This window comes from Oenanthe melanoleuca, chromosome 1A (assembly GCF_029582105.1).
Source record: "Oenanthe melanoleuca isolate GR-GAL-2019-014 chromosome 1A, OMel1.0, whole genome shotgun sequence".
Taxonomy (NCBI): Eukaryota; Metazoa; Chordata; class Aves; order Passeriformes; family Muscicapidae; genus Oenanthe; species Oenanthe melanoleuca.
Genome location: NC_079334.1, coordinates 7,042,816 through 7,069,028, shown reverse-complemented (window position 1 = coordinate 7,069,028; position 26,213 = coordinate 7,042,816). Strand labels below are relative to the sequence as shown.

At 42.9% G+C, this 26,213-nt stretch overlaps 1 protein-coding gene across 1 annotated transcript in view; it reads left to right on the top strand.

Moving 5' to 3' along the window:
* The window catches only part of LOC130264029 (inositol 1,4,5-triphosphate receptor associated 2-like), a 34,445-nt gene that overhangs the window by 5,263 nt on the left and 2,969 nt on the right, over nucleotides 1-26,213 (top strand). Inside the window, exons 9-34 of the mRNA XM_056511947.1 lie at nucleotides 991-1,068; nucleotides 1,622-1,678; nucleotides 3,479-3,538; nucleotides 3,614-3,678; nucleotides 3,764-3,860; nucleotides 6,385-6,498; nucleotides 6,769-6,870; nucleotides 9,418-9,581; nucleotides 11,020-11,129; nucleotides 11,229-11,233; nucleotides 11,561-11,723; nucleotides 13,428-13,489; nucleotides 14,383-14,448; nucleotides 15,228-15,336; nucleotides 16,460-16,607; nucleotides 17,369-17,450; nucleotides 20,766-20,812; nucleotides 20,896-20,957; nucleotides 21,046-21,162; nucleotides 22,569-22,651; nucleotides 22,766-22,838; nucleotides 23,514-23,568; nucleotides 23,652-23,679; nucleotides 24,223-24,363; nucleotides 24,742-24,876; nucleotides 25,579-25,726. Coding sequence (XP_056367922.1) covers nucleotides 991-1,068; nucleotides 1,622-1,678; nucleotides 3,479-3,538; nucleotides 3,614-3,678; nucleotides 3,764-3,860; nucleotides 6,385-6,498; nucleotides 6,769-6,870; nucleotides 9,418-9,581; nucleotides 11,020-11,129; nucleotides 11,229-11,233; nucleotides 11,561-11,723; nucleotides 13,428-13,489; nucleotides 14,383-14,448; nucleotides 15,228-15,336; nucleotides 16,460-16,607; nucleotides 17,369-17,450; nucleotides 20,766-20,812; nucleotides 20,896-20,957; nucleotides 21,046-21,162; nucleotides 22,569-22,651; nucleotides 22,766-22,838; nucleotides 23,514-23,568; nucleotides 23,652-23,679; nucleotides 24,223-24,363; nucleotides 24,742-24,876; nucleotides 25,579-25,726 — 2,371 coding nt within the window. The remainder of the gene's footprint in view (nucleotides 1-990; nucleotides 1,069-1,621; nucleotides 1,679-3,478; nucleotides 3,539-3,613; nucleotides 3,679-3,763; nucleotides 3,861-6,384; nucleotides 6,499-6,768; nucleotides 6,871-9,417; nucleotides 9,582-11,019; nucleotides 11,130-11,228; nucleotides 11,234-11,560; nucleotides 11,724-13,427; nucleotides 13,490-14,382; nucleotides 14,449-15,227; nucleotides 15,337-16,459; nucleotides 16,608-17,368; nucleotides 17,451-20,765; nucleotides 20,813-20,895; nucleotides 20,958-21,045; nucleotides 21,163-22,568; nucleotides 22,652-22,765; nucleotides 22,839-23,513; nucleotides 23,569-23,651; nucleotides 23,680-24,222; nucleotides 24,364-24,741; nucleotides 24,877-25,578; nucleotides 25,727-26,213) is intronic.

The window sequence follows — 26,213 nt, the reverse complement described above, 5'->3', positions numbered from 1 at the left end:
TGCCATTAAGAAATGAAATGTTTGTCAGACTTTGAAGCCTTGCATGCTAATTAGGTTATCAAAATATCTAACATTTTAAAAGGCTGATGTGTCATAAAACTTCATATCTTGAGGTTGCACTGTGCTTCATATTTTCCACTTGCTGGGTAAGTAAGGATGAGATTAGGGAAGCATAAGGACAGATACAAACTGCTTTTCCCCCACCACCACCTTTTCCCCAAGATTTATAGGCAAATTCCAAGTATTCCTGGTTCCCAAGGCTACAGATACACAAACTCTATATTGAAACAATCTCTACCCAACACTTTATCATTTCATATTCACTTCTATTTTCCTCCCTTAAGATCCAAAGGAGGAATCTTGTTTAGAGCTTTAACAACAAAAATCCATAATAAAAAAAATTCATTGTCTGGTGTCTCCACTCACAGATGGATCCATTGCCACTGGCCAAGGATCTAGAGGAGATTTTTTGGGAATGCAGCTCCATTTGCAGAGTATCCCTAGGCTTTTCATTTAGAGAAGAGTTGTTCATACTTTTTTTTAACTGTATCATGTTCTAATGCTTGCTTACAGACTGTATTTCAGACTATTCGGGGGGAAATGGAGAAACAGGTTAAATCAAATATAGTACAGAAAAGAAGCACCTGAAGATCATTCTTTCTGCAAAGCTCCTCAGTCCAAATAGCTATTAAACCACATCCTTCTGATAACAATTTTCATGCTGCAGGGTTGACTTTTCTTTAGCTTTCCAGGTCTGGTAGTGGTTATAAATCACATTTTGAGGGGTTTTCTCTTTTATCAGTGCTATGGGTGGGTAAAAGGAGCAGCAGCAGTTTTGGTGGGGCAAACACATGCAGTGTATGTGCAAAAATGCTGGTAGTGCTGGAGAGTAGGCAGCAGCTTGGGGGTGGAGATGTCATTTTTGCCTGATTTCTTCAAGGAGAAGCTGTCAATCCATTCAGCTGTGCCTAAACACTGTGTCTTGTTTAGATTATTAAGAATAGAATGGACAACGATGGGCTGCAGAAGAAGCTTTTGGAGCTGTCTAAAAACACAGCACAACTTCAAGTAAGCACTTCAAAGCTGAGAGGAATAAAAAGTCAACCTGGATTTTTTTACTTGGGTCTAGTGAAGGGGGAATTTCTGCTGCTGGAAGGCAAACAGCCCTGAACCTCTCTGTGTTGGAGAACTGCAATGAAATAGTAGCTTGGAGAGCATGACAACTTTCACTAAGGAAGTTGCTGTCTGGAGGCTAAAAACTGGGCTGGTAGCAACAATCCCCAGTTTCATTCTTTCCTCCAAGTTAAACTTTTCAATACCTTTTCCCCACTATTCAAGAAAATACATTAAGGTCATGCTTTGAGGGATGTTGCTGAAGATATTGGCCTGGACAGACAAGAGGAAACAAAGGTGACTGAAAGTTGAGAATGCTTTCACTCTTTTCCAGGTATAATAGTTGTACTTTAAAACAAGCACCACACAAGTATTCCAAGAAAAAAATTGGTTTTTTCCAAGCAAGGAACATGGATAGTCTTTTTCCCTTCCTAGTAGGAAATAGGAACAGAGTTTTATCATGATCTGTACTGATGGCTGGGGTTACTTTGATCTTTTCATTCTTCAGATCCAAGCCCACATCTATGAGAGCACTGTGGTGAATAAAGAGGCAAGCCTGATCCAGGTTAGTTGCTTTTACTCCTTTACCAACTGAAAACCAGACAGTCACAGAATGGTTTGGGTTGGAAGGGACCTTAATGATGCCTTGTTCCAACTGAGCTTCCACAGGCCCAGGTTCCTGGTCTGTACTGATGGGATATTTGTAAAAAGGCAAGGCAGTAGTATTCACTGTGGCACTTTTATTTCCACTCTTCTCACATTGCAGAACCTGATCCTATAAATGGCTTCAAAGTAGGCGAGCTCTGCTTTAGGACCTGGTTATGAGTCAGCATAATTAAAGGTTTCAGGATTTCATTTGCCTTTTTTTTTTTTAATATCATAGCCTATTAAAACAAGCTTGTAAACTTCAGACAAAATATCCAGAAACTTCTAAAGGTTGCTTTGTACAAAAGGTCTTTCCCTGCATGTCTTTTACTGAAATTGTTTGTGTCAAACTAGAAATGGTGACTTGGAGTTCAATGGAAAAGGGAATCTGTCCTTTTATTGCTCAGGTGTAATTATCTAGGCTTTGCTGGGGAGTGAACATTTCTTATGTTTTTAAACATGCATTTTATACTAGAAAACAAAGATATAAGACTATACAAATGTGCTGGCATTCTCTGGATTAATGAATTATGCAATGGGCCTTCTATGCTAGTGGGGTTTCTACGTAGCAGAACATGCTGTGAATCTCCTGATAAAATATTTGAATTTTGGGCTCCCTGCGGAGTGGCTGCAGCTAAATTCAAATGGTAAAAGAGAACTTATCTGAATAACACTGGAGTTCAACTTTGTAGCTGAGTGTTTTAATAGGTCTGGTTTGGTTGCTTTTCCAGAAACAGCTTAAGGGCACAAATTCATTAAATTATTTATTTATAAAGGTAGCTTTCACTTTCTCCTACTTGAATGATTCAAAGCTTTTGTGAGCTCTGTAGTATCATTTTATTTCAATAAGAGTCTTAGTCTATTGACTAAATAGGAATTTTGAAAGTAGATTGCTGGATTACCTGTGAATAAATGTGAGTGGTTGGTATATTTTAGAAGAAACTGGTGTGGAAAACTGACTTTACTTGGCATTAGGATAATCGGATTCTATAACCTCACTTTTCCTGCTTAGCTTTCTGTGCACTTCATCTCTTTCAAAAACCTCAATGATTTTTAAAGACAGAGTAGGAAGAACTCATGCAAGTGTGAGAGGACAGGAGCTCCTACTTGAAATTCCTGTTTTCTCTTATAAATTCTCTGCTGTCTGTGTAGTGTCTTTTATTGGAATGGCATAACCTGACTGGAACTCTTTCCTAGTTGCTAAGAAAGGTGATTCTTATACCAATTCCTCAGTCCTACCATGGGGACTGACTCTTTTTCAGCCTTTCTGTGCGGTTGTGTTTAATCTAGGGAGTGCTAAACTCTAATAATTAAAAATAAGTCAACTCAGAGCATTGCAACTTGTTTGAAGGGTCAGTTGGGATTAAAACTCCTGCTGGCATATGACATAGACCATGTTTTAAGCTAAAATTAGAGTGCTTCTGTCTAGTTTAATCTGTGGAACCTGAAATCAGGTGAATAGTAAATTAAAGTACAGCACCTGGAAAAGAGTTTGTTTCCCTAATTTCAGAATTTAGGTAGAAAAGGTCATCTGAGCGCTTTGTATTAGTAAATATACAAGGAAACTGACTGTATTCTTTTAAATTAACAACTATTTTTATGTCATAATTAGATTGCTGGTGAAGCTAAATCATACATATTACTTCTGTAATGGAGGATCGAATATGATTTTGTTGTTGGTTTTTTTTTTTTGTTCCCCCCCCCCAAAAAATCCCTGCAGAAGGAGCAGGACATCAAGGAACTCAAGTTAACCATTGTGGAGTGTTCCTCCATAATAGAGGTATGGGTTGGGTTGGGTTTGTGCTGATTCTGCATGGCAAAGGCAGCCTCCAACCAAACCCCATGGATGTTTTAGACACTGAGGGCTGAAAAAAACAAACTGCTGGAGAACATCCAACACATGCAGCAAGAGCTGATCTCGTGAGTATTGTGGCCAAATCCCAGGAAAGGTAGCTCAGAAATCCAAAAAAGACTGATACTTTTTTTTTTTTCCTGCTCCTTTTAGGAATGGGCTGAGTTTCCCGTTGCTGTATAAATTTAACAGCAATATTCCTGAAGGGATGAATTCATTGCTCTGTGAACTGGAGCTTGCACAGTCTGAGGTATGAATTAAACCTTCAATTAATCTCTTCCCAGTTGTCTTGCATCAGCAGAGGCAGAACAAAGCTCAGTCCCTGTAGATGATTTGATAACTCTGGAATTTGAAGCCATAATTCCTAGTATGTAAGCACAGAATGAGAAGGTTGCTATATTGTTCCAAGTGCATTGGAAAAAGTCCAAAGAAGAGCAAAACAAAACACTTGTAGACATGAAAAATTAGTTGATGGTATCCTAGAATGGCCTGGGTTGGAATGAACCTTAAAGATCATCCAGTTCCGACCCCCCTCTGCTCTACAAAGTAAATCTAGAGGAGCTTGGATCATGCATTTAGCTGGCAGAAGAACAGAATGATGGGAGAAGATATCAGCTTTCCAATATATAAAGGCTTTTATTCTGTGGAAAGTGACTGACAGTCTGCTTCTTGTGCTGCCTACACTAGACATGAACAATATTTTTTTTTCAGTTATGAGAGGAGATTTCTTTTTCTTTGAAATTGACTTTAGTGAGAAAGGAAATTCAGTGTGAGCATCTTGATAAAGTTCTTGGGTCTTAATCAAATGTATTGTTAAGGAACTCTGATAACAATCTCTGATGGCAAACCAAATATATTTAAATGAATAAAATAAGTCCTTTATGTAAATAGAACATAAAAATTAGGCTGAAAGACTTTAATCAGAATTATTTACTTATAACTGCTTGTACAGTGCACTAGCTAGTAATCAAATAATTTCCAAACTAATAATTGTTAAATAGATTTTGTTGGTATTTACCCATGTTGATCACTGGACAAATCTTTTGCTCATCTTTGAGGAGTAAATTTGAGGTTGTCCCCACTTGAGGGAGGGATCTCCACACACACCCTGCTACAAGGGGTGTGTCAGAAGCCCCTGGTTTTAAGAAGTGGGTCTGGGTTTTTATGGTTGTAATGGTTTGAAAGTAAAACCAGTGAGAGACTTCAAGTCAGAAATACAATTTGATAGGTAAAAAGAGAAGAATAAAATACATGCAATAGTACAAAAGATATACCACTGACAGAGTCAGAATGTGACCTGACACCCTGTTAGTGTGGTGGTAGTAGTCCAGATAAAGTGGTCTTATTGACACAGTGATCCTGTAGAATGGTCTGGAATGTAGAATGTCCTCTGGAAACCAGTGGGTAAGGGCAGCTTTGGTGTTCCAAAAATCTCAGTTTTTATCTAGGTAGGAAATGCTTGGCTCCTCCCCCTGGGTGGAGCATCTCCCAATGGGATGATGTAATTTTATCAGTCATGCAGTGGGACTCAGTGGCCCATTAACAGGAGATATCTCCTTGGAGGAAGGATGGATTGTGGAAAAGGTAAAGATCATTGCCCCATCTGGCTTTTAACAGATGGCCCATTAGCAGAGGATATCTCCCACAGAGATAGGAATCACTGCTCCATCTGGTTTCAGCAGATGGTGAGAGAATACATCCCTTTGGGCGCATCTTTACATTGTAACCTAGGACCGTGGTATAAAGTGATTGACTCTCAGATCTTTCCAGGCCAGTTGGGTCCTTTGCAGGAGCTTTGCCTGCCACTTCCTCACCAGTTTCTGTCAGGAAATATTGTTCTTCACATCCTCAATTTTTTAATTTTGGGGTCATGGAACCGGGCTGGTCTTGGCATTCTCTAACACCAACAGCAACATAATCCCCCACTGGTAATTTTTGCAAGTGGGGTATTGTTGAAGCTGTTTTATACCAGTTTAGGCAGAACATCCTACAATTTTGGCTTTAGTTCTGATTTTAAGCTGGGCTATTCTGTTGCCATTCCCTTGACAATCCATGGAGTCCCATCCTTCCCTGTGTGCTGTTTTCCCTTCAGATATAAGCTGTGCAGCACAGGTGACAGCAGAGAGATGCTGCTGAGTGATTTCTGCTTATTTTTGTACAAGGTGCATTTGCAAAGAGTTAGCATATACAGCAACAAGAACAAAAATGTCCAAATGGACTAAATCTTCAGGGCCAGAAAGGAGGGGTAGGCTTGGCTAGGCAGCTCTGAGGAGTGAAGGTACCATCCCATCTTGCAGCTCCCCAGAGCCCCAGTGAGTCACTGTGTTTGCCCTTCCAATGCTGCAGTGAGACACGATTCCACCGAGTCACCTGTGAGGAAGAGCTCTGCTTACTCATCACTTGGTAAAGACTCCTCTGAATAAAGATAACTAATTACTGACTTCCTCTTGCCTACCATGACATGAATATTTACCCTGGATCACTCAGCAGTTGGCTAGCTTTTCTTTTTTTGTTTTTTTTTGTTTTGTTTTGTTTTTTTTGTTTTGTTTTTTTTTGTTTTGTTTTGTTTTTTTTGTTTTGTTTTGTTTTGTTTTTTTTAATCCTCATTGATGCAATGATTTTGAAAAAGCTTTTCCAAGCCTCAGGTTTTGGTAACTCTGACCTTCCTGTAAATGCAGAGCAGGGGTACTTCAGGAAAGTCTAAATGTCACTGATGCTGGTTGGTAATAAGGGGATGTCAAAACAAACTGTCTGGCTCTTCCATCCCTTCCAAGATGATCAGGACTGAACGGACATCCCTGGATGAAACACTGGACCGTGAGGTGCTGCTTTTGCTCCAGGGGCCTGAATATGCTGGAGAAAAATTCAAGACTATCATGCAAAACCTGGTCAGTGGCAAAGCTTACATGGATGAGGGTGTTGTCTTTGATCAGAAATTTAATTAGGAATTCTCCAGGCATTGATAATCAGATTGTTCACTCCTTTTGAAAAAATAATAATAGCTTGAGATTGGAGGGCATCATAGTTTAATAAGATCACTTGGCACCTACTCTAATACCAATTTATGTCCTGGGTAATTCTGGGCAGAGTTGTTCTAGATAAGCACTAAAAATGCCAGAGTCTGGGGAGGTTATTCTGGGATTTATTTTCTTTTTCAGCAAGAGCAAGCCTCTGAAGCAGAGGAGCTTGTCATGGCTTTGTTAGAATGGGTGAAATATCCTGATAAGGACATGCAACAGGCCTGGGAAAGAAAACTTGTGGTGAGTAACTGTTTCTCTGAAGCATTTAGTGAAATAGTGGGGCTGTGCAGAAGCTGCAGGTGGGTATCTTGCTCTGCATGCTGTGTTTATTACTGGAGATCAGAGCCCATCTGTGGGTCAGAGATGGCTGCATGGAGAGAAATATCTTCTTTTACTGGGGTTTTTTGAGGAGGAAGAGGATGATTGCTGTTCACTTAAATGCTGTGCTCTTGTTGGCTTGTCTTTACAAGAGCTCCCTTAGTTAAAACTCTGCTTGAAAGAAAGGGCAGATCAACCAGCCCAATTAGCAGAGGAGGCTTTATAACCAAACTTCCAAATCCACACCTCCATAGGGTTTATTTTGTTGTGAAAGGCAAAGAGTTGTGCTTTTACTGGGTGTATTCTACAGGAAAAATTTCAGTGAAATCTTGTTTTGCAACTTAATCTTGCATCATGTATTTCTCCTACTCCTTGTATCTGAGGCTTGAAAGCTCAAGGTACTGTAAAAATATCTTCCTGTGTAGTAGTAAGTGCCTGTGGACACAACACCTTTGTTCCCTTTTCTTCCCTGTAACAGCTCAATTTCTGGAATTCCCATCATGTTGGATGTGGCTTTTTCTCTAACCTCCTCCATTCTGCTGATCTGTTGTTAGGGATATTCCAGCAACCCCAATCTGTCCATTAATGCTGTTTTTCAGCTCCCTAATGGGTGTCAACCCCCTCAATTCCCCTCCCTTGGGTGACAGCAGGTGCCACCAGGGGATGTGATGTGCTGCTTGAGGTTGGTTCTTTGGGCAGAAAATGTTCCTTTTTCCTTTTGTTCTGTAGAATGGTGTAGCTGGGCCTCTTAATGTTTCCTGGGCAGGGCTGGAACAATCATTGGGAGCTATCCAGTCCTGGAGACAGTTTTGGGATTTTTTTATAATTTTTATTCAGGTAAATCCTGAAACCTTGCCCTTAGAGAAGTGCAATCATCTCACTCTCTTCACCCAGATGTGACTTTGAATTGCTGGCTCATGAATTGCTGTAGCTCTTTGCTCTTGACTGAAAACCTCCTCCCTGAAAGCTGTCAGAGCTGAAAAATGTTTGTGAAGTTACATTCACATTGGGATCATAGTCCTGTTAAACATGTGGAGCTAAAGAACTTTTGGTGTGGGGGTTGCAGTTGATTATGGCAAATGAATCCTATTCTGGCTTCTGAAGAGTGGTGCATTTGGAAACTGAGCTGACAGAGGATCAAAGAACAACAAAATCCTTTAAAAATAAAAGGTCACATCCTTTAGGGTCCTGTGGGGGATGGGAAGTGACTTCATGTCAAAAATTATCTTCACCTGGACAGAACAAGCCAGATATGTGTGAAATTTCGTGTATGGAGCTGAACACCAGTAGATAAAAAAGAAGAGATATTCAAAGTAGCTTCTTCCAGCCTCAATTAGATTATCAACAAAAGCTGTCACTAGAAGCCTTGCCCACTGTTTCCTGTGAAATATATTATGGACATGCTTTGCTGGGGTTTGGTATTTTCAAAAACATTGTAAAGGATATTAGACATATATAAAACCAACTTATGTTTTTGTACATATATACATATATTTAAGTATATATAGTGACAGCAAAATCTTTTTCACCCTTCTACTGGGAGATAAGACTGGTGCATGTGCTCTGATAAGCCTATATCACTTCAGTGTCAAAATCATGGTATTTCTACAAGTGCTGCCTGCCTTGCCTGAGAAACAGATCCTCAGGATGTGGGCAGTTGGACATGGTCACATCCCATGTCATCCTAGTAAACATATCAGCAAAAGCTGCTTTTTTTTTTTTTTTTTTGTTTAAGCATAATATTTGATGTGTTTGAGTTTTTTTATTTGAAGCTCATGAGCATCAGACTCCAACTTGCAAACACATAATGTGCCTATATTTGTAATATTGATGTTTTCCCCTTAGAATTGCTGTAAAATCCCAGGAATATAAACTTCATCCTTTCCTGACCTCTGTTTGACTCTCATTAAGCATTCTTTAAAAGCTGAGGACACTCTTTCATGTGTTCTGTTGAGCAAGGTCAGAGAGAGAGCACTGGATTCTTCTGCTCAGTACTTTATACTGCAAGTCTCTCTTCTGAGAAATAGAGAGGTCTGTGTTACCTAACACTTAACTTTCATCCTTTTTTTTCCTACAAGCCAGAGGTAAATCTAAAAGCCTTTTTGATGGGGGTAATCCCTGGGACAGATCATCTAGGCATGCATGACAAACAGAAAGATGGTTTTATTGGTTCTTGATTATTTCATTTATTTTGCTGCAATACAAACTCCATTTGGTACCAGTTGTACTTTGAGGAAAGGGCCACAGAAGCCTAAATTATCAATTATAGGCCTTCCTGAAAGATCTTCATTAGATCTTCATTTTGTTGCTGTATCTGGGCACCTTGCTGGTGGAATTTCTTTACTCTGATAGGGTGGGATGTAGGTGATGGTATTAATTGGTGGAGCAGGGGATTCAATTCTCACCATGAAGATTGAGGCTCTGGCTCTGCTCCTCCTCTAACCACATGGCAACTACAAAATTCCACAGGCTCTCAAGAAAGAACTAGGAGAAAGAAGACATCTTTGGACCCAGAAACTCCAGCTTTTGGAAAAATGCAAGGAGTCCTTAGACAAGGATTTTATTCGAGTGGCAGGCAACCTGAGGAGAACCAAGACAGAACAACTTCACCTGAGGAAAGAGCTCTCTGCTAGGTACCCCTTCAAAGCTTTTTTTTTTTTTTTTTTTTTTTTTTTTTTGGGGGGTGTTTGGTTTTGGGTTGATTTTTTTTTTTTTTTTTTTTTTTTTTGTTTGTTTGTTTGTTAGCTGTTTAGTGTTTTATTTTGGGGTGGTTTTTTTTTGGGTTTTTTTGTTTGTTTTTTTTTGGTGAAACAAAGCCTACTGAATTCTCAAGAATTTTTTCACAGAGGAAATGATCTTCTGTTTTGGAGAGTGGACCTGGTTTTAGCACAAGGTCTGCACTGTGTGGGAGTTAAGGTTTGTGCCTGAACTGATGTAAAGTCTTGGAGGTGTCTTTGAAACCACTAGGGAGACCACAGATCAGAAGCTGAAGCATGAGGACACTGCCTATTGAGCAGGTGCAGCCATTAAAACAATTGTTGGGTTTGTGTGAAGCAAGATATTTAATAGGAGAGCTGTTAAGTATCTGTCTGCAGGTATTTTTGCTTTGGGATGCAGTTGCTAGGCTCAGGGAAGACAATGTCTCTATTTCCCACGGGTGTAGCTTCAATGAGTTGTCATCAGATATGAAAATGTAACTTTTTTTTTGCCATATGGCTCCTTCTGTGAGTTGTAATATTTGAAATAGAATCATAAAATGGCCTGGGCTTGGAAGCACCTTAAAGATTATCCAGTTCCACCCCTGGCCATGGGCAGGGACACCTTCACTATCCCAGGTTGCTCAGAGCCCCATCCCTGTGTTTGGGATGTCCTTAGGGCTGGTGCAGAGCAGTTGTGCCATACTTCTGCCTGATTTACTGTCCACTGAATCACCCTACACCTGGAAAAGAACTGATAAAATACTGATGGCTTGGTTTCTTAAAGCTGCCTCTGTGTCAAAATTGTTTGTGATGAAAGCAACAGCAGAAAAGCTGAGGTGAGTTAGAGAGGAAATGGGCAAAGGTTTCTGCAGTGGAAAACAAGGGTTTCATTGCAATCCATCCTCTTTAGCACCAGTTCTGATGGCAGCTGCTTGCTGTCAAGTGAAATTCCCTCTCAAACACTAAGAAGTCAATCCAATGAAGCAGTAATAGCTCCAGGGTATCCTTTTCTAGAATGACTGACTCTATACCCATCCACTATTTCACCCAAACCTCGAGGAAAACTTTGTGTTGTCCAAATTGCAAAAGCTTGCCCCACTCAGCTCTTGCTCCTTGACAGCTCTCTGGTGATTCCCCTGTGGTACCCAGAAACATCACAGAAAGCCTTCATCCCCTTCCTGCTGTAAAAAACCCGTGTCTGATTCCCTGGTGCAGGATCCTGGGGGGCTGCAGTGTGTGACAGCTGACTTTGGGTGCAGGTCCCAGCAGCTAGAGTGTGTCACCTCCCGGGCCAGCTGCCCCAAAACGTCACTGATGTGCTGTGCTCGTTATGGTTTGTGCTCGTTATGGTTTGTGCTCTCTCGCCCTGCAGGCAGCACCAGATAGAAACTGCCAAACAGCTACAAGAAGAAGCTGCTGGCCAGGCAGAAGCCCTGCATTTGGAGCTGCAGAAAGCCACCAAGCATGTAAGGGACATGGCAAGCTCCCACTGTGCCAAGGAGATGCCGAGGGCTGCATCCGACGGGGATGGGAATCGCGCCTTGGGAATGGTGTGCCTCCCTGCAAAAGTGGAACCAGCAGAGGAAGTCAAATTTGAGGGGGTGGTGACAACGGTTTGCTGATGAAAGAGGCAGCGTTGCATATTTGTGGTGGCTTCAAAAAAAAAAAAAAAAAAAGAAAAAGAAAAGAGGAGGGAAAAAAAAAAAGCACCCAAAAATAGCTTCCATACACAGTCCACCCCAACGTAAAAATGCAGAAGTTCAGAGGGAGCTTTATCACTTCCTGAGAAAGAACAGATGCAGTTTGGTTTCATTTACATGAACTGTAGAGGCTCCTTGTGCTAGCCAGGCTGCTTTATTTTATGGGGTTTTTTTATTCCTTTCTTTTTTCCCTAAATATTGTTTTGTGCTTAGGCGGCGGATCAAGTTGAAGCGTTTCACTCTGCTCGTGAGGAAGCAGCATCCTTGAAGAGCAAGTTGGAGGAAGCCATTTCTGAGCAGCAGAAGCTCAGGGATGTGAATGCAGCTTTAGCAAGCACTTGCCAGTTCCTTCAGGAGAAGGTGGAAGACCACAAAAGTGAGTAACTTTTGGCAATGTGCCAGCATTCACTTTTTGTATGGGCAAGTACTTTAGTGTTTAGTTAGATCAAGAATTGATCTGCAGGTCATTCAGTAAAATGCTCTGTAGAGTCTTGCTTGCTCTTCTGGGGTTTTCCCCCCCACCTTTTTTCTACTTTTCCTTCTCTTTGAAGAGATCTGCCACCATCTGAGCTGAGAAGCAGGTGGAATGCCAAGGAGTGGGATCCACCAAAGCTTCAGAAGCTCCCATCAAAGCCCCCAGTCCTAGGAGGGGGGATTAGTAACTCCATGGGTGGCACAGGTACTCCTTTATCAAAAGTGCTGTTCCCTACCTCATCCCTAACAAAGCCATCCCTCTTTCTTAAGCTTCCTGAACCAAGTAGACTTGATTTTTGTGTGTTTGTTGCTTGTGTTTGCTCTGTGTTTAATATCTGTGTGGTGTTAGGCTGCTCTCTTTAGTGGAAAGCAATCCTGTCACTGCCTTGTACACGTGCAACTTCTGCCACAGAGCCATGGAAACTTCACATTGCCTCTTTCTTACTTCCTGACATCAGCACCTCAATCACCTGGGCAATTAGGTAATGCAGAGGTCTGAGTGCAGAACACATGGCATTTTCTTTCCTAACCTTGGAGTCTGATCACTTCTTACAGAAAAAGGATTTGATTGATCTAAGCCCTCTGAATGTTTTGAACTCAGTCATGCCCTTAGCATATATTCTCGGCATATATGTGTGCATTGCAAACAACTCCATGTGAAACCACAGTTTGTCTTGCAGGAAAAATTGCCTGGGACCCTTTGCTTTAGCTCTAAGGCACAACTTTGCACTGATACAGCAGAAACAGCCCCAAACTGTGCTTGTCCCCCTCTGACCAGTGTTCTGGTGCTGTTCATGTGTGTGCTCGTGTTGCTTTCATGCTTCCCTCAGACTGTGCAGCTGCTTTGTTTTGCTTTTAGCAAGAGGCATGACAGTGGAAATAGCTTGCTATTTTCCAGCTCTGAATAGATAAAGCTCTTCTGCAAAGTGGGCTTGAGTAGACTGAGAGAGAACACCAGATTTGAGACTGATACCGCTGTGACTAAAAAAAATCCAATCCCCAAAGAAACACCACCACCTTTAAAATGGCTAAGACCTTGGCTTTAAATTACTCCAGTCACTTTACAGGAATCTTTCTGTAGATAAATAAACTGGCAGATGTGTAGAGAAGTTGCAGAGCACTATGAAGAGCAGGGCTGACAAACAAGGCTGGCACTGAAGGAAAGAATAAAAATGAAAATTGGTTCCTGTAGCAAGTCAGACAGGTCTGGTGCCTCTTCTGAGGAGCTGGGCTGTGATCTCCTCCCCTCCTACCCATGCCAATCTCCCACCTGCATGGTAAGAGGGGAAAATGCTTCCAAATACAAAGCCCATGAACTTTACAACTTCTGTACAGGATGTCAGGTGCTTCTCTTCCCCTAAGCCATAAGTGAGGGATCTGTTTCCACAGGGAGCTGTGGCATCCCAACAGTAATGATTTGCCTGTGATTTGCAGGTGAAGATGTCCAGTGTTTTATCTTTGCTATGAAAAAAGAGTTGCAGGCTTAACCAGACTAATGCAAAGTGCAATAAATTCTGATAAGGAATAGTTAGAGATGCTATAATATTGGATTGCTTGTTATCAAGTTGTAAGGAGCCCTGTTAGACTTGTAAATGTCTCTTCATAGCAACTGCTAATGCCCTGAGATGGGAACTGCTGCAGAGGAGACTCTGTGAATTGGTGTGCCAGGTATGGTGGGCTTGCACAGGAGGGGCTCTGCTGGAAGGACAGTACCAGCTACAAACAATTTGGCAGCACCTGGTGTTGTCTTTTCTGACCTGTATGCACAAATCTGCACATTATTTTGCCTCTTCAGCCTTCTGGGAAAAATGTGTCAGGACTTACAGGTGTGGTGTTGGTCTTCACTGTGAGCATTTCTTGGTGTTTGTATCAAAAGGGGCTGAGGGAAACCTTCCCTGATGACTGGTGTGATTTTTGCCCCACAACCAGCTCTCACTTCTGCAGACAGGCTTGAAAACAAATGTTTAAAATCTCATCATGTAAGATTTTTTTCAGCACCCAGGCACTGGAATAGGCAGTGAAACAGTTATTAAGCATTTGTGGCCCTCTGTGGAGGAACACATTGGAAATTACATAAATCTGGAGTGCTTTGCTTTGAATAAAATTATTTGCTTCAACTTTGGAAGGGGGTGGAGGGGGAAACTTTGTGGAGAGACTCTTTTCCCAACTGGCTCTAGTAAGGAATGCTATAGCTCAGGATGTGAGCACTCTGGATTCAGCACAGACCAACAAAGTATTTAACAGCAAACAGGTCCTGAAATGTCCCCTAGGCTGTGACAGGGGCATCAGAGGAGCAGAGTCAAAACTGGGCCAGCTGCACCTAAATAAAACTTATATTTGTACACAAGGGTCTGCAGAATTAAAGGCTGAAAGTAGCAAGGGGAAGCAATTGCAGAGTTTTGTAGTTGTGTAACTGATAGCTGCAAGTAGTTCAGTTTGAAAGATAAAGTTGCATTTTGCCCAGAATCAGGGGCAGTGCTTCTTCTCCTATTTGTGTTGTTTTTTGTTGTTTTTCTTTTTACCCCTTAGCTGCCTGCCTTAAACTCTCTCTTTTACAACAGTGCTGTGCAGAGTTAGAGTCTGACTACACTCTGCTGCCCACATCAGCTGAACACATAAAAAGGAAGGTAGGGGGGCTTGCTGTGATCATTGCTGTTAAAATGGGGTGCTGGGTTTATTTGGGTGGGTTTTTTTTTATTTTGGGGGAGGCTTTCTTCTCCTCCACCTCAGAGAAATAAGTAACATTCCTCATAGGAAACTTTGCTGAGTTAAACATTCACTAAAAATAATTTGAGATCAATATCTGTGTGTATGTGCATGCAGGTGTTTACATACATACAAAAAACATGTTCCAAAGTTTTTTTTTTGCAAAGCCAGATTCCCACTGCCTCTGAAGCGCAGCACAGATGTATGATAAGTTGCTTTTTGAGAAGGATCAGAGTCTGAAGATGGAATTTCTAATTTCTTTTCTATTTTTCATTGTTTAAGCAGTGTTAGGTCAAAAACAGCTGTGCACGTGTTGCTTCAGAAGTTTTCTCAGATGGCACCTCTTGGCTTGGCTGAAACAGTGTGTTTTGGATTTTTCATTTTACCCCTTTCACAGGGTTTGAGTGGATACTTTGGTACTCCTCTCAGATTCATCCTGCCTGGTTTTGTAGGATTTATTTCCAGACCTAGCTTGAACCAGCACATTTTGTTGCAAGTGTCAAGTTGTATTATCCTGTCTCTTCCTGTGACAGTACTGCCTGTTAAAGATATGAGCTCTTCTGCTTTTCTAGACAAAAAAGCCACAGGAGATGTATTTGTGTAACTGTTGGTGTTACATTATGCAGATGCCTGTGTGGGGGGAGTTGGTGGCATTAATGTATTCAGTGTGGTGAACAGCAGCTCTTATATTTTCAATTAGCAGCTCCATTGCTCCAAACGACCATGGAGTGAAGGACCCACCTTGCACTCTGGCTTTCCCTGGGCACTGCCCTCGAGTGTTTCATCCTGGCACAGCTCTCCTCTGCTAGGTAAGTAAGACCTGGTAGTGTTGGACACTTGTCTTTCACCTGAAATATAGAAAGAGCCACCAGAACAGTCTCAATAATAGGGCTGAGAGTGCTGATAGAGTGTGGAAAATCCTTTGTGGGCTTTAACCTATTTCTGCATGTAATCCAGGAATCTGAACCATGATTACAGTGCTTGCAGAGAAAGCCTGAAGAGGTGGCTCTGTCACCCTGACAGACAGTTCCCAAAATCTTAAGGGATTATTGGTAAAAATCATTCATCCAAGTATATTCCTGATTGGATGCTGGTCAGTCTGGATCCAGAGGGTGTGAGTTCTGTTCTTCCCATTCCTCTGGCTGGCCCACCCTGAGATGTCCTGCTCCTTGGCTGCTGAGCTGAGAGCACTCCTGGCTTAACACCTGAGCAGTAACAGAGCTACTGAGAATAAAATCACAGAGTGAGAGAATGGTTTGGGCAGGGACTTGAAAGATCAGCTCGTTCTGTCCCCCCTTCCACTATCCCAGGTTGCTCACAGCCCCATCCAGCCTGGCCCTGGACACTGCCAGGGATGGGGCAGCCACAGCTGCTCTGGGCACCCTGTTCCAGTGTCCACTCAGCCTTCTCTCCTCCAGGCTGAACCACCCTACCTTTCCCAGCAGATTGCACTTGCTGCTTTTTCCTGCATTCTTGAGTTGTTTGAACTTCCCTGCAACTCTCAAGACTGACAAGGACTGAAAGCAGCCACTGACAGCTATGCATTGCTGCATTTGGGATTTCACACACAAGAATTTCTCCAGCAGTGAGCTGGTACCACACAGAGGCTCTTCTCACACAGACTAGAAATGTTCAAGTGTAATTCCAGGCCAGATTGATGGGAATGCAAGCAAGTCTTTCTTTGCACATGCTCTTAATCAGAGCATTCTGCTTCTCTGAGAGGGTTGTTTCAGTTTGCCAAACTCTCAGTCTATGGAACAAGTTGAGGCCACACAACCAAACCCTTTTTTACCAAGATAGGAGTTGTTTTATTATAAATCTCTGCTTGGTTGGTCTGCTTCTTGGTTATTTTAGAGTTAACCAAAAGAATTGTCTTGTACCTAAATCAAATTTGTCAAGGATCAACTCCCTGATGCTTGTCCTCCTTAACAGATGCTCTGACCTTAGAGATCTCCTGCCCAAATAACCCTCCTGGGCACAGCTGGGACCAGCCTTGCAGGCAGAGCCCTGGCAGCTGCACCTTGGAGAGCTGTGATGTGGGACCTGTGTCCAGCTCAGATGTGACATCAGGAGAAGGCAGGTAAGGTGGCAGAATAACCTTTCTGGGGTGAAGGGGGAATAGTCCACAGGGTCTAGCAGATTCCATGTGCTGGGTCCAGCTGCAGGGGCCTCCCTTAGAGGGAATACTGGACACCAGGTGATCCAGGGCAGCACTTTGCTTCTGTTCACAGCCACCAAAACTCTTTACTGGAGCTCCTGGTAACCAGCCAAATACAGTGATTGGGTTCCTATTTCATGCTGGAGTACTGAGATGTGATTTAGACATTCTCATCTCTTTTCCATGTTTAACTCCCAATTGACATTCCCATTAGGTGCCAAAATCCTATTGGCTTTGAGGAATTACTTTTTTTTTTGTAGTGCTTAGAGCAGGAATTCTGAGGTCCTTGCCTATCAAGCTGCCTCCTTAGATCTTTAAAATAGAGATTGAACTGCTTGTGATTATGAAAGCTGAAGTGCATTGCAGTGAATATTTTAAAAGATAAGGATGTTCCTGAAGGTGCAGAAGCAGGCAGTCTGCAGCAAGAGACTCAGCAGCTCTCAAAGCTTTTGCCACTGGTTTTCTGTAGAATTGTGCAGTGTGGAGGAGGTTGGGAGAAGGGCTGGTGGTGGTTCTTGCTGCTTGGGGGAGGAGGGATTGATGCTGGTGATGAATTTGTCTTTCCCTGAGAGACCAGCTGACTGCACAGAGAGTGGTGACTTCAGTTGTTATGTGCTTAAGGAAAATGGGCACTCTATCTCTCTGTTGTTTGGGCAATATGCAAATAAAGCCTGTGTTGCCAGGTGGAAAATATGCTCTGCTGATGACTACACTGATGCAGACCTTCCTGTTTCCATTACAGTGATGGACTCTTCACTTGCCGAGGTGAGTGCTGGCTCTGATGCCTGAGATGTGGCTTGGAACAGGCTCGAGCATTTTGTGCCTTGCTCAGACCCAGCTCCAGATGGCTCAGCTATAAATCAGCACTGCTCCACAGTGGCTGGAGCTGGCACCAGTCAGCAGGGTGCTCTGGGGGGTGTTCCCTTCTCTTTGGGCATGTTTCTGCCATATCTTGGTTATAGAACTAAATGTCTTGGTGCTCACGTGCAACTGGGTCATGCTTGTAGCTGTGGAGGGTTTTAAATGTGGTTTCAAGGCTGGAGGCAGAGCTGGTTCTGCATTAACAGTTCTGCCAGGGAGGAACTGAGTGTCTTCTCTTTTTCTCCACCTGCAAGGAGCCACAGGATGCTTCAGTTGGGAGTGCTGCCTTTCTTTGCACTTTCTCCCACCGTGTAGCAGCTGAAAAATGTCATTTTTGCTGCAGGGGAGCTTTCCTTCAGCTGTGCCTCTCCTGCTGCCCTGAATCCTGCATCTACAGCTTGAGTGCAGCTTTCTCATGGCAACAGCAAGAGAAACTGCAGCTCAGCCCACCTCAGCTGTGCCTCAGTCCTCACTACTGAAATCTAGACCTCAGCTCCACCACACAGGGCTTCTAAGGAGCTTTACAAACCCCAGTGTTGGTGGGGATGGTGGAAGAATATTGGTCAGTGGTTTCTGTGAACCTAGAAATAACCTTTGGGATTAAAAAGCAGCAGGGTGATCTGGTGTGTGGTACCTGTGAGTGCAGCACGGTCTGGTTGTAGTAAATCAAAGCAGAAAGTGCAGTGTGGGTAGAAGGTAAGAGTGCTGGGGACTCTGTGGTTTTACTGGGGTAGAGCAGGTGAAGAACTCCCAGCTTGTGCTGCTACTGCATAAGTGCCCTTAAAGAGAATCCTCCCAAGGGTTCCTATTTGATCCAGTCCTTCTGGAAAGTCACAGCTGTGCTCTGTTGTTCTGCAATTCCAGCTGGGCTCCAAAATATCCTTTTCCATTCTTGTTATCACTTTTTAGTATAAGCTTTGCACATGAAAGTTCCAAAGGGGGAAAATGAAAAATGTTAAAGCTTGCCCAAGAGAAAAGGCAAATGGGCTGTGCCCAGTGTCTCTTCTAAACACTGGCATGTAGGAGAATTTGAATATCTTTTTTCAATAGAATGTCTCCCTAGTTTTCTTCTTTGGAGTTTTATTACACTGCAGTTGCAGGTGTATTGGAGATCAGCACATAAGTAACTTAAATTATTTGTGTCAAATCATTGTCACCATAGAAGTTCAGGGACTATTTAGTAAAGGAGCATTTGTGAGAGCCAAGTGAAGTTTGGGCTTTCCATTCTTGCTTTGATTCATAAGTGTGGAAGTTGTGCCACAGTCTGAAAACCAGACAGGTCTTCCAAATATTAATGATTGTTTGGGAGTTGTGGCCAGAATTTGTGGGCTGAGATAGAGAATCCTTGGATTATTATGCTAAGCAGGGGGATGGAGGTGGGAAAAGTGATTAGGGATGGGCTTCAAGATCTTCTTTGGCCATTCTCTAATGCCCTGTGTAAGATTTTACAGTGAGGGTGCTGAGGCACTGCACACATTGACCAGAGCAGCTGTGGCTGCCCCATCCCTGGCAGTGTCCAAGGCAGGCTGGATGGGGCTATGAGCAACCTGGGACAGTGGCAGGTGTCCCTTCCTCTGGTTGGAACTTCAATTTTTAAAGTCCCTTCCAATCTAAACCACTGTAAGATTCTATTTTATGAAGAAATCTAGAATGTGGTGGTTCTCTTTTATTGGGATTTTTTTCCCCCTTTATGTGGAACCTATGGGAGTGTACAATCCTGGTAGCCAGCTTAGAGTTTTAAAAAACTGAATTGAGGATTTTCCCTCTATTGCAAACAGAAACCACTGACCATGGTCATGGGACAGGTCATGTAGCATAATGTATTGTTTCAGCCACTTCTAGTGATGCAAGGGCTTTTCTGTCTACTTGGGTGCTGTGTGTCAGTTTTAAAAGCCCTTTAGATTTCCTCTCTTTCCAACATGAGGTTTTTCTCCCTCCCCAATACTCCTGCAGACCCAATGGCCTGAGCAAGGCAAATGCATTGCTGCACTTCCTCAAGTTTAGGAGGGAATTCAAATAACAGTAATAAAAATAGCCTGGATTTGCATTAGAAGAAGCACCCACCTGGCTGGGGCTGGGCTGTGCAAGAGCAGCCCAGCTCCAACAGGGCAGGGAGGAGGGAAGAGGCACTTCTTGATGCTGGGAGCAGTTGTGACCAGGGCCCTTGGATACCTCCTGTTGTCATTTGCTGGGTTTCCTGTGTCCTCTGAGGGCATTTGAATGGGTAGGGAAGATACCAGAACACAGGCAGTCACTTGCTGGTGTGGTTTTTCTGTTGTTTGTCCACAGACTTCAGCAGTGTTCTTGCTGTGCAGGGAGCTGTTTGGCCTCATTCCTCCTCTTCTTGCGGAGAGGAGTGGGTTTGGGCTGGTTTTGTTTTCTGCTCAGCACTTTTCTTCAGCAATAGGTGTCATTCAGCACAAGCCATTACCTACTTAAACCTTTAAACCTCATCAGTTCCCCCTGTATTTTCACCCATAAAGAGGGACCAACCCAACAAGTGAATGAGCCAGCTGGAGCTTTCCAGGGTGAAATGCAGAAGAGGGATGTTGCACACAGAGCACCTCCCTCAAAATTAAAAGCCTCAGGAGGATGTTGGTTTTGCCTGTGATGTGATAAGACTCAAGTCCAAAACCTCACTGTGGCAGCAAGAGGAACATGAGCAAAACTGCCAGCTCTTAATTGCTTTGTTCCTCTGCTGTTTGCACACCAGAGAGTCTCAAGCCTTCTGCAGGAGCTGGGTAGTTATTATATATAATATTGTAAAACTGGATCCCTTCAAAGGCAGACACTAAATGCACATCACAGCACACGTGATTTCTGTGTTCTGAACCACCTGCTTGTTCAGGCTGTAGCTAGTAACACTTTTATTTATCTAGTGGGTCTGATCCCTATAGCCCAGTGAAGCTCTGTGCACCTCCTTTGTAGGTTTTAAGTTCCAGAACTTGAAAATGGATCTCTCCTGATGCACAGAGTTAAGATGGAACAGTGGTGGTGCAGTAACACGTTTGTTGGTCACTGGAAATGTGCTTTAGGAGCAAACCATGGAGTCAGGAACCAAAACACATCTCTGAGTACAACATTGCTGAGCTGGCTTTAGATTAGTGGGTGAATGTGTGCACTTTGCAGCTAGTTCTTCACTGCTGGAACAGTTCTGACATTCAAGTTTTATACTGGCACTTATCACTCTGATACTGACTTTTTTTTCCTCTCTCTAAGATTGACTGTGGGGAGCCAACACCAGCAGCCACTCTGATCCCATCCAGGTCAGGCCTTGTGCAAGGTTTAAAATCCTTTATCAAGATCTGTATAGTGTGGATGAGTATCTGAAAGGGTTTTGTTTTGGCAGTGATCACTTAACATCAGCCCCAGAAGCTCTTGCATCCTCAGTGGAAAGCACAGCAGTGCCAGGTGAGTCCTTAATTTGGGGCACTGGAAATCATGGATGTGCCCAAGTCTGTGCTCACTGAACAATAAAAGTTGTTTTCTGACGTTGCAGGCTGCCTTGTTATGGAGGAAGGATCATCCAAGGGCTTGCATGAGAGAGGGGAAGATGTGCCAGCTTCTGTGGCAACAGAGACAAACAGAGATAAGGACCCAGCTGCTCCTGGGCCAGGTACAGGCTGCTCACCCACTGAGGAAAGGGTTTGCTTCCAGCACATCTTAGAAGTGAGGAGGCTGAGTAAGAGCAACAACATGAGAATTGCTATTTCTGCAAGTATTTTCACCAGCCAGTGCTCTCAAGCCTCCCCAAAGCTGAGTAGGAATAAAGTTTTTTATCCCCTCTACAATGATTCTGCAGGCAGGGAGCATGAAATGACTCAGTGAGATCTTGGGGTGTGCCCAGCTGGTAAAACACTGAATGGGGACAAAATCCCAGACAATTTTGACAACAGAAAACATGTTTTCATGAATTCAAACAGTTATTTAGTAGAAGAGTGCTACTAAACACTTTGCTCTCTTTCAAGGCTGTTGCACAAGAAGCTGGGATGGGTCAAGAGGAAAGATGAAGGTTGAGGCATTTTTGTATTGTTCTGTCTTTGCTAGAGCCATGAACACTCACCAGTTTCTTACCAGAGCTGATGGTTTTCTTCCACTGAAAAACTATAAAACAAAAACTGGAGCATGTGTGCACACTGTATTTAAGCTGTTTTTGTAAAGCTGATCTGAATAAGCAGCACAGAATACCTGTGCATGCTTGTTTGTATTTTTTTTAAATCTTTACCTCTATATAGGACTACGGTCTCTTGCTTGGTTTTGTTTCTTTCCTCAGTACTATCTTCCTGAAATCTAATTCTGTCCTTTGATTTAAAAGCAATTTCTTTCCATAATTTCCCTCTACTGTTAATTTTCATATGTGGTCCAGGTGCCTTTGGCTAAGTGGAAGCAGATATGCAGAACAAGTTTTAAAAAGTCCCAATAGCTGTAAAGTCTGAGAATCCAGCTTCCTGTTGCACATCTCTGAAAAAAAAGTGTTCCTAATGTTAGAACTGATCAATCTCCCCTTGTAGGCTTCAAACCTAAAGCTGGAGTTTTTCTGGATTTTTTTGTTTTCTTTTTTTTTGTTTTCCCCTGTGCCACTTCTTTGACTCGCAGCTGTATGACTGCATAAACAGAGGAGAAAACAAAATATTCTAGACCTTCTAAAAGGTATAAATATTAATTAAAAGCTGCCTCTTTAAACAGTAAACATAACAAAAAACCTCCATGCTGGTAGCAAAATAATAAAATTTATCCAAAGGAATATTACTGTAACTCTTGTGTTTTCAGCTACAAGAAGTATAATATATTCTCAGCTGTAGACATATAACACTTCTTATGGGGATTTTTTTCCAATTATAACTATTATCACACTTTTTCCTGTGTGCCTTTATAGTGTACTTTGCTGCCTCTTCTTTTTCTCAGCTGTCTTTCATGGCATTTGGGGTGATTTTTAGCCTGGCTAGCCCATGGCTAAAATGGTAGATGTTGGAAGCTCAGTGTGTTTTATTAATTGTTCCATTTGGAAATGTTTCTCCACAGGGCCAAGCCAGATCAAGAAGGAATCCTGCCTGGTGGTGGAAGAACACAAGCCTGTGTTTGAGAATGTTTTGAAGCAAGACCTGGTAAGTGCTGGTGGGAGAAGCCCAGCTGGGCTGAGCAGTGACAAAGGAGGGCACAGACCCCTCCAGGGGTGCTGTGGCTGTTCCCCTGCTGCAACTGCTCTGATGTGCCCTTAGGAGGTGGAGCAGGACAAGAAAAATAATAAAGAATGGAGTGAGGAAGCACCAGCTGTGGTTCCCAGCAGGAAAGGTAAGGGGGTTTTGCTGAACACCTTCGTGTTACTGGAGGGGAAGCTGAGTCCAGAGGTGTCTAGGGAGCTGCTTGTCTCACACCAAATATGATCAGAGGCTTTTGTTTTAGGGCTTGGTACCTGCAGTTGGAGACCAAAACAAAGAGAAGAACGGTGTTGTCATGTGAAATCTGCTGCTCTGATTTCTGCAGACACTGATCTAACCAGCTCCACATTGCTCTAGACAGGAGGAAAATTCTTAGCTGTGAAGGAGTTGAGATATTTGAAACAGTTCTGGCACTCCTGCTCTCCCCAAAGATTTGTAAAAAGTATCTCTGATATCCATGATATAGAGGAGCAGGATGTTGTCTCTCCTTAGACATCTCCACTTTTCAAATCACCTCCTCCTTTGCCTTTGGAGATCTCTAAAAACTGGTGAGGTAGTAAACCACCTAACATCCTGGAGCCAAAACCTGCAATTAACCATTTCTGTGCTAGCAAGATGCCAGCTGAAGTCCCCTGAACATCTGACTTTTGGGGCTTTGTACAAGTGCAATTCTGTGCAGCCTCACAATGAATAGAACTGAGGCCCATGAGTTATTTTCAGTGGTGAGAGCTTAACAGACTCTCACAGGTTGGTTTGGGGAGGCTGTTTTTCACTTTGGTCTGAAAATAGTTTGTTGGTCTCTTCTCAGGGAGTTCACCCCCTGCAGGTGGCATTAAAGGAGATAAAACCAAGCAAAATGAGCCGTAAGTGTTTTGACTTTGTGATCACCTGCAGGTATGAATTTAAAGCCACAGTCTGTTCCATGGTTCTTTTTCTTCTCCTACAGTGACTCTCCAAATGAGAAAGAAGTGGAGGTAAGTCTCAATTGTTTGTATCCTGAAGTATTTCAGATAACAGATCTTAGATAAACTGATTAGTATCTCCTCCTATATAAAAGAATGATCCAGCTTAAACTGGATATATTTCTGTAGGTTAACTTCTGAGCTATCTTTCCAAGCTTAATGGAAGTTTTTGCAGGAGATGGGATGGAGAAAGGTGGAAATCTGCAAAACTGAACAAAGACTTGTCACTACTGTGACATTTGTTTGCAAGCTTGAAGGAGCATAGCTGTGACCTCCTCCCAGGCAGAATGTGCTGATTTAAGAGAGTTTTGTCAAAAGGCACAGATGGCACAGGGTGCTGCCAGGATGTCACCTCTTGTGGCTGCAGAACGTTGAACCCATCACTACAGATGGGAAGACCTGCTTTAAGGAAGTGGGTCATGTTCACTTATTCTTCTGTATCTCTCCTAAATTTCAGTCATAGGATATAGTCCTAAATGTCATGTCAGTGTCCAAATCTACTTAAATTGCTGCATCACTTGGATTCCCCTGAAATCTTTTCTACTCCCACAACAGGCTGAATTTCTGAGGCTGTCTTTAGGTTTTAAGTGTGATTTGTTTACCTTGGACAAAAGAGTGAAGCTTGAAGAGAGGTCCCGAGACCTAGCAGAAGAAAACTTGAAAAAGGAGATCACAAATGCTGTGAAGATGTTGGAGGTTGGTATTGGCCAGGGCTGGTAGGGTGGATGGGATAAGTAGATGTGAGTGTCTCCCTTAAAACAGCTCTTTAAAGGAAGGGTGTGTGTATGGGATACATGATGAGCAAATATTAGTGAATTTCTGGAGCAATGCAGTGGAAATATGAGAGATTATTATCCAAGTGCATTGTGTGCTCAGGCAGTGGAGAATTTTTCTGTTGCACAAACATCTGACCCTGCTTCAGCTGAATTTATGCTCCAGTCTCTGGAGCTCTCTGTCCAAGTTACACTGAGGATGCTGATGTGAGCCTGAACATAGCTCCTCAGTGTCACCAGCTCAACCTTTCGTTCTCTGTTAATAATCCACACCAGTTTTCTCACCAATGTGTGCTCTTAGGCACTAGTTCCTTTGTGTGAAGAGGATAACCAAGCACAGGAGATCATTAAGAAGCTGCAGAAAAGCCTGCAGTTCCTCAGCCAATATGCAGCTCGAGTTGCCAGCAGAGCAGAGATGCTGGGAGCTATTAATCAGGTAACAGTTTCCATCTAAAAGTACTTTGTTTAGAGAGAAAATCTAGCTGCCAAGGGATAGGCACACCTGCTTGCTGGGCTTCTGATTCCAGGACTGGATGTGGGAATTTGTGTGTAGTGTAGACTGGTCAGGACAGCTTAGTCCTGGCTTTCTCTTCTCACTCTGTGCTCATATAGGGAATCCCAGGCACTGGGAGCAGCTATACTGCACTAGAATTGTGCAAAAAACCACAGCAGAAATAAGGTGCTGCCTGAAAAACAGACTTTGCAGCAGTGAGATGTGTAAAATACCAAGCAGGGTAGTAACAAAGGCCTTGATGCTGCAAAGATGGTTCTCTGTGCCTTATGGAAAAGGCAGCTAATCACCTGAATCTATAGAAAATTACAAAGCCCTGCTCAAATGTTAGGTGTAGTTGTGTATAATATCCTAGAGCAGCACAAAAATATGACTTGGCAATACCAACAAATGCATGGTGGCAGCTGAAACTGTAGATCAGAGGAGACGATGATGAGTTGTAAGGGTTTGGAGAACTGAAGACTGATTTATTTATTTTACAACAAGATTGATCCCCGGAGGAACAAAACCTGTGTAGAATGTGCTTGTAGTGAAGCTTTGAAAGGGAGGAGAGAAGTGAGATGCCAGAGGGGAAATCTGCAGCCCTGAGGCAGCTGCTGAGGGCTGCTGCTTTCCCTGCTCCCTCAGGAGAGGAGGGTGAGCAAGGCTGTGGAGGTGATGATCCAGCACGTGGAGAACCTGAAGCGCATGTACGCCAAGGAACACGCCGAGCTCGAGGAGCTCAAGCAGCTCCTGCTCCAGAACGAGAGGTCCTTCAGCTCCCTTGGAGACAGAGGTAACCAGGAAAAGCCTCTTTCCCCTTGCCAGCCCCTTGTACCTGCAGAATAGTCATATAATCCCTCCATGTCTTAGGTGATAGAATGATATGGTTGTTTTCTCTTCTGAAAATGGGAGGGAATAGCAATATATTACCACTGTTAAAATTCCTCTCTGGAATTAGCCTTGTACCTAAACTATCATGGGTCTCAGGGTGTGTGTGTGTGGGATCACCACAAATACACAGGAAGGTGTTCTGGCTTTCAGCAAAATGCAGGGCATGTGTTGGTGATAATCTTATTCCTTGTGAGCAGTAAACTTGGGTGCTTGTTCACAGTAGCTATTTCTAGGTCGCTGAGCAGCCCTTTTCTGCCCTTTTCTACATGGGAATTACAAACCTCTAAATGCAATGGGCTTCTATTTCCCCTTCTAAGCAGCCAGGTTTGCAGCCAGTGCTGTGCACCTGTGGCTTTGAGAGAAGTGTTAAATTCTTCTGAAAAATAGGA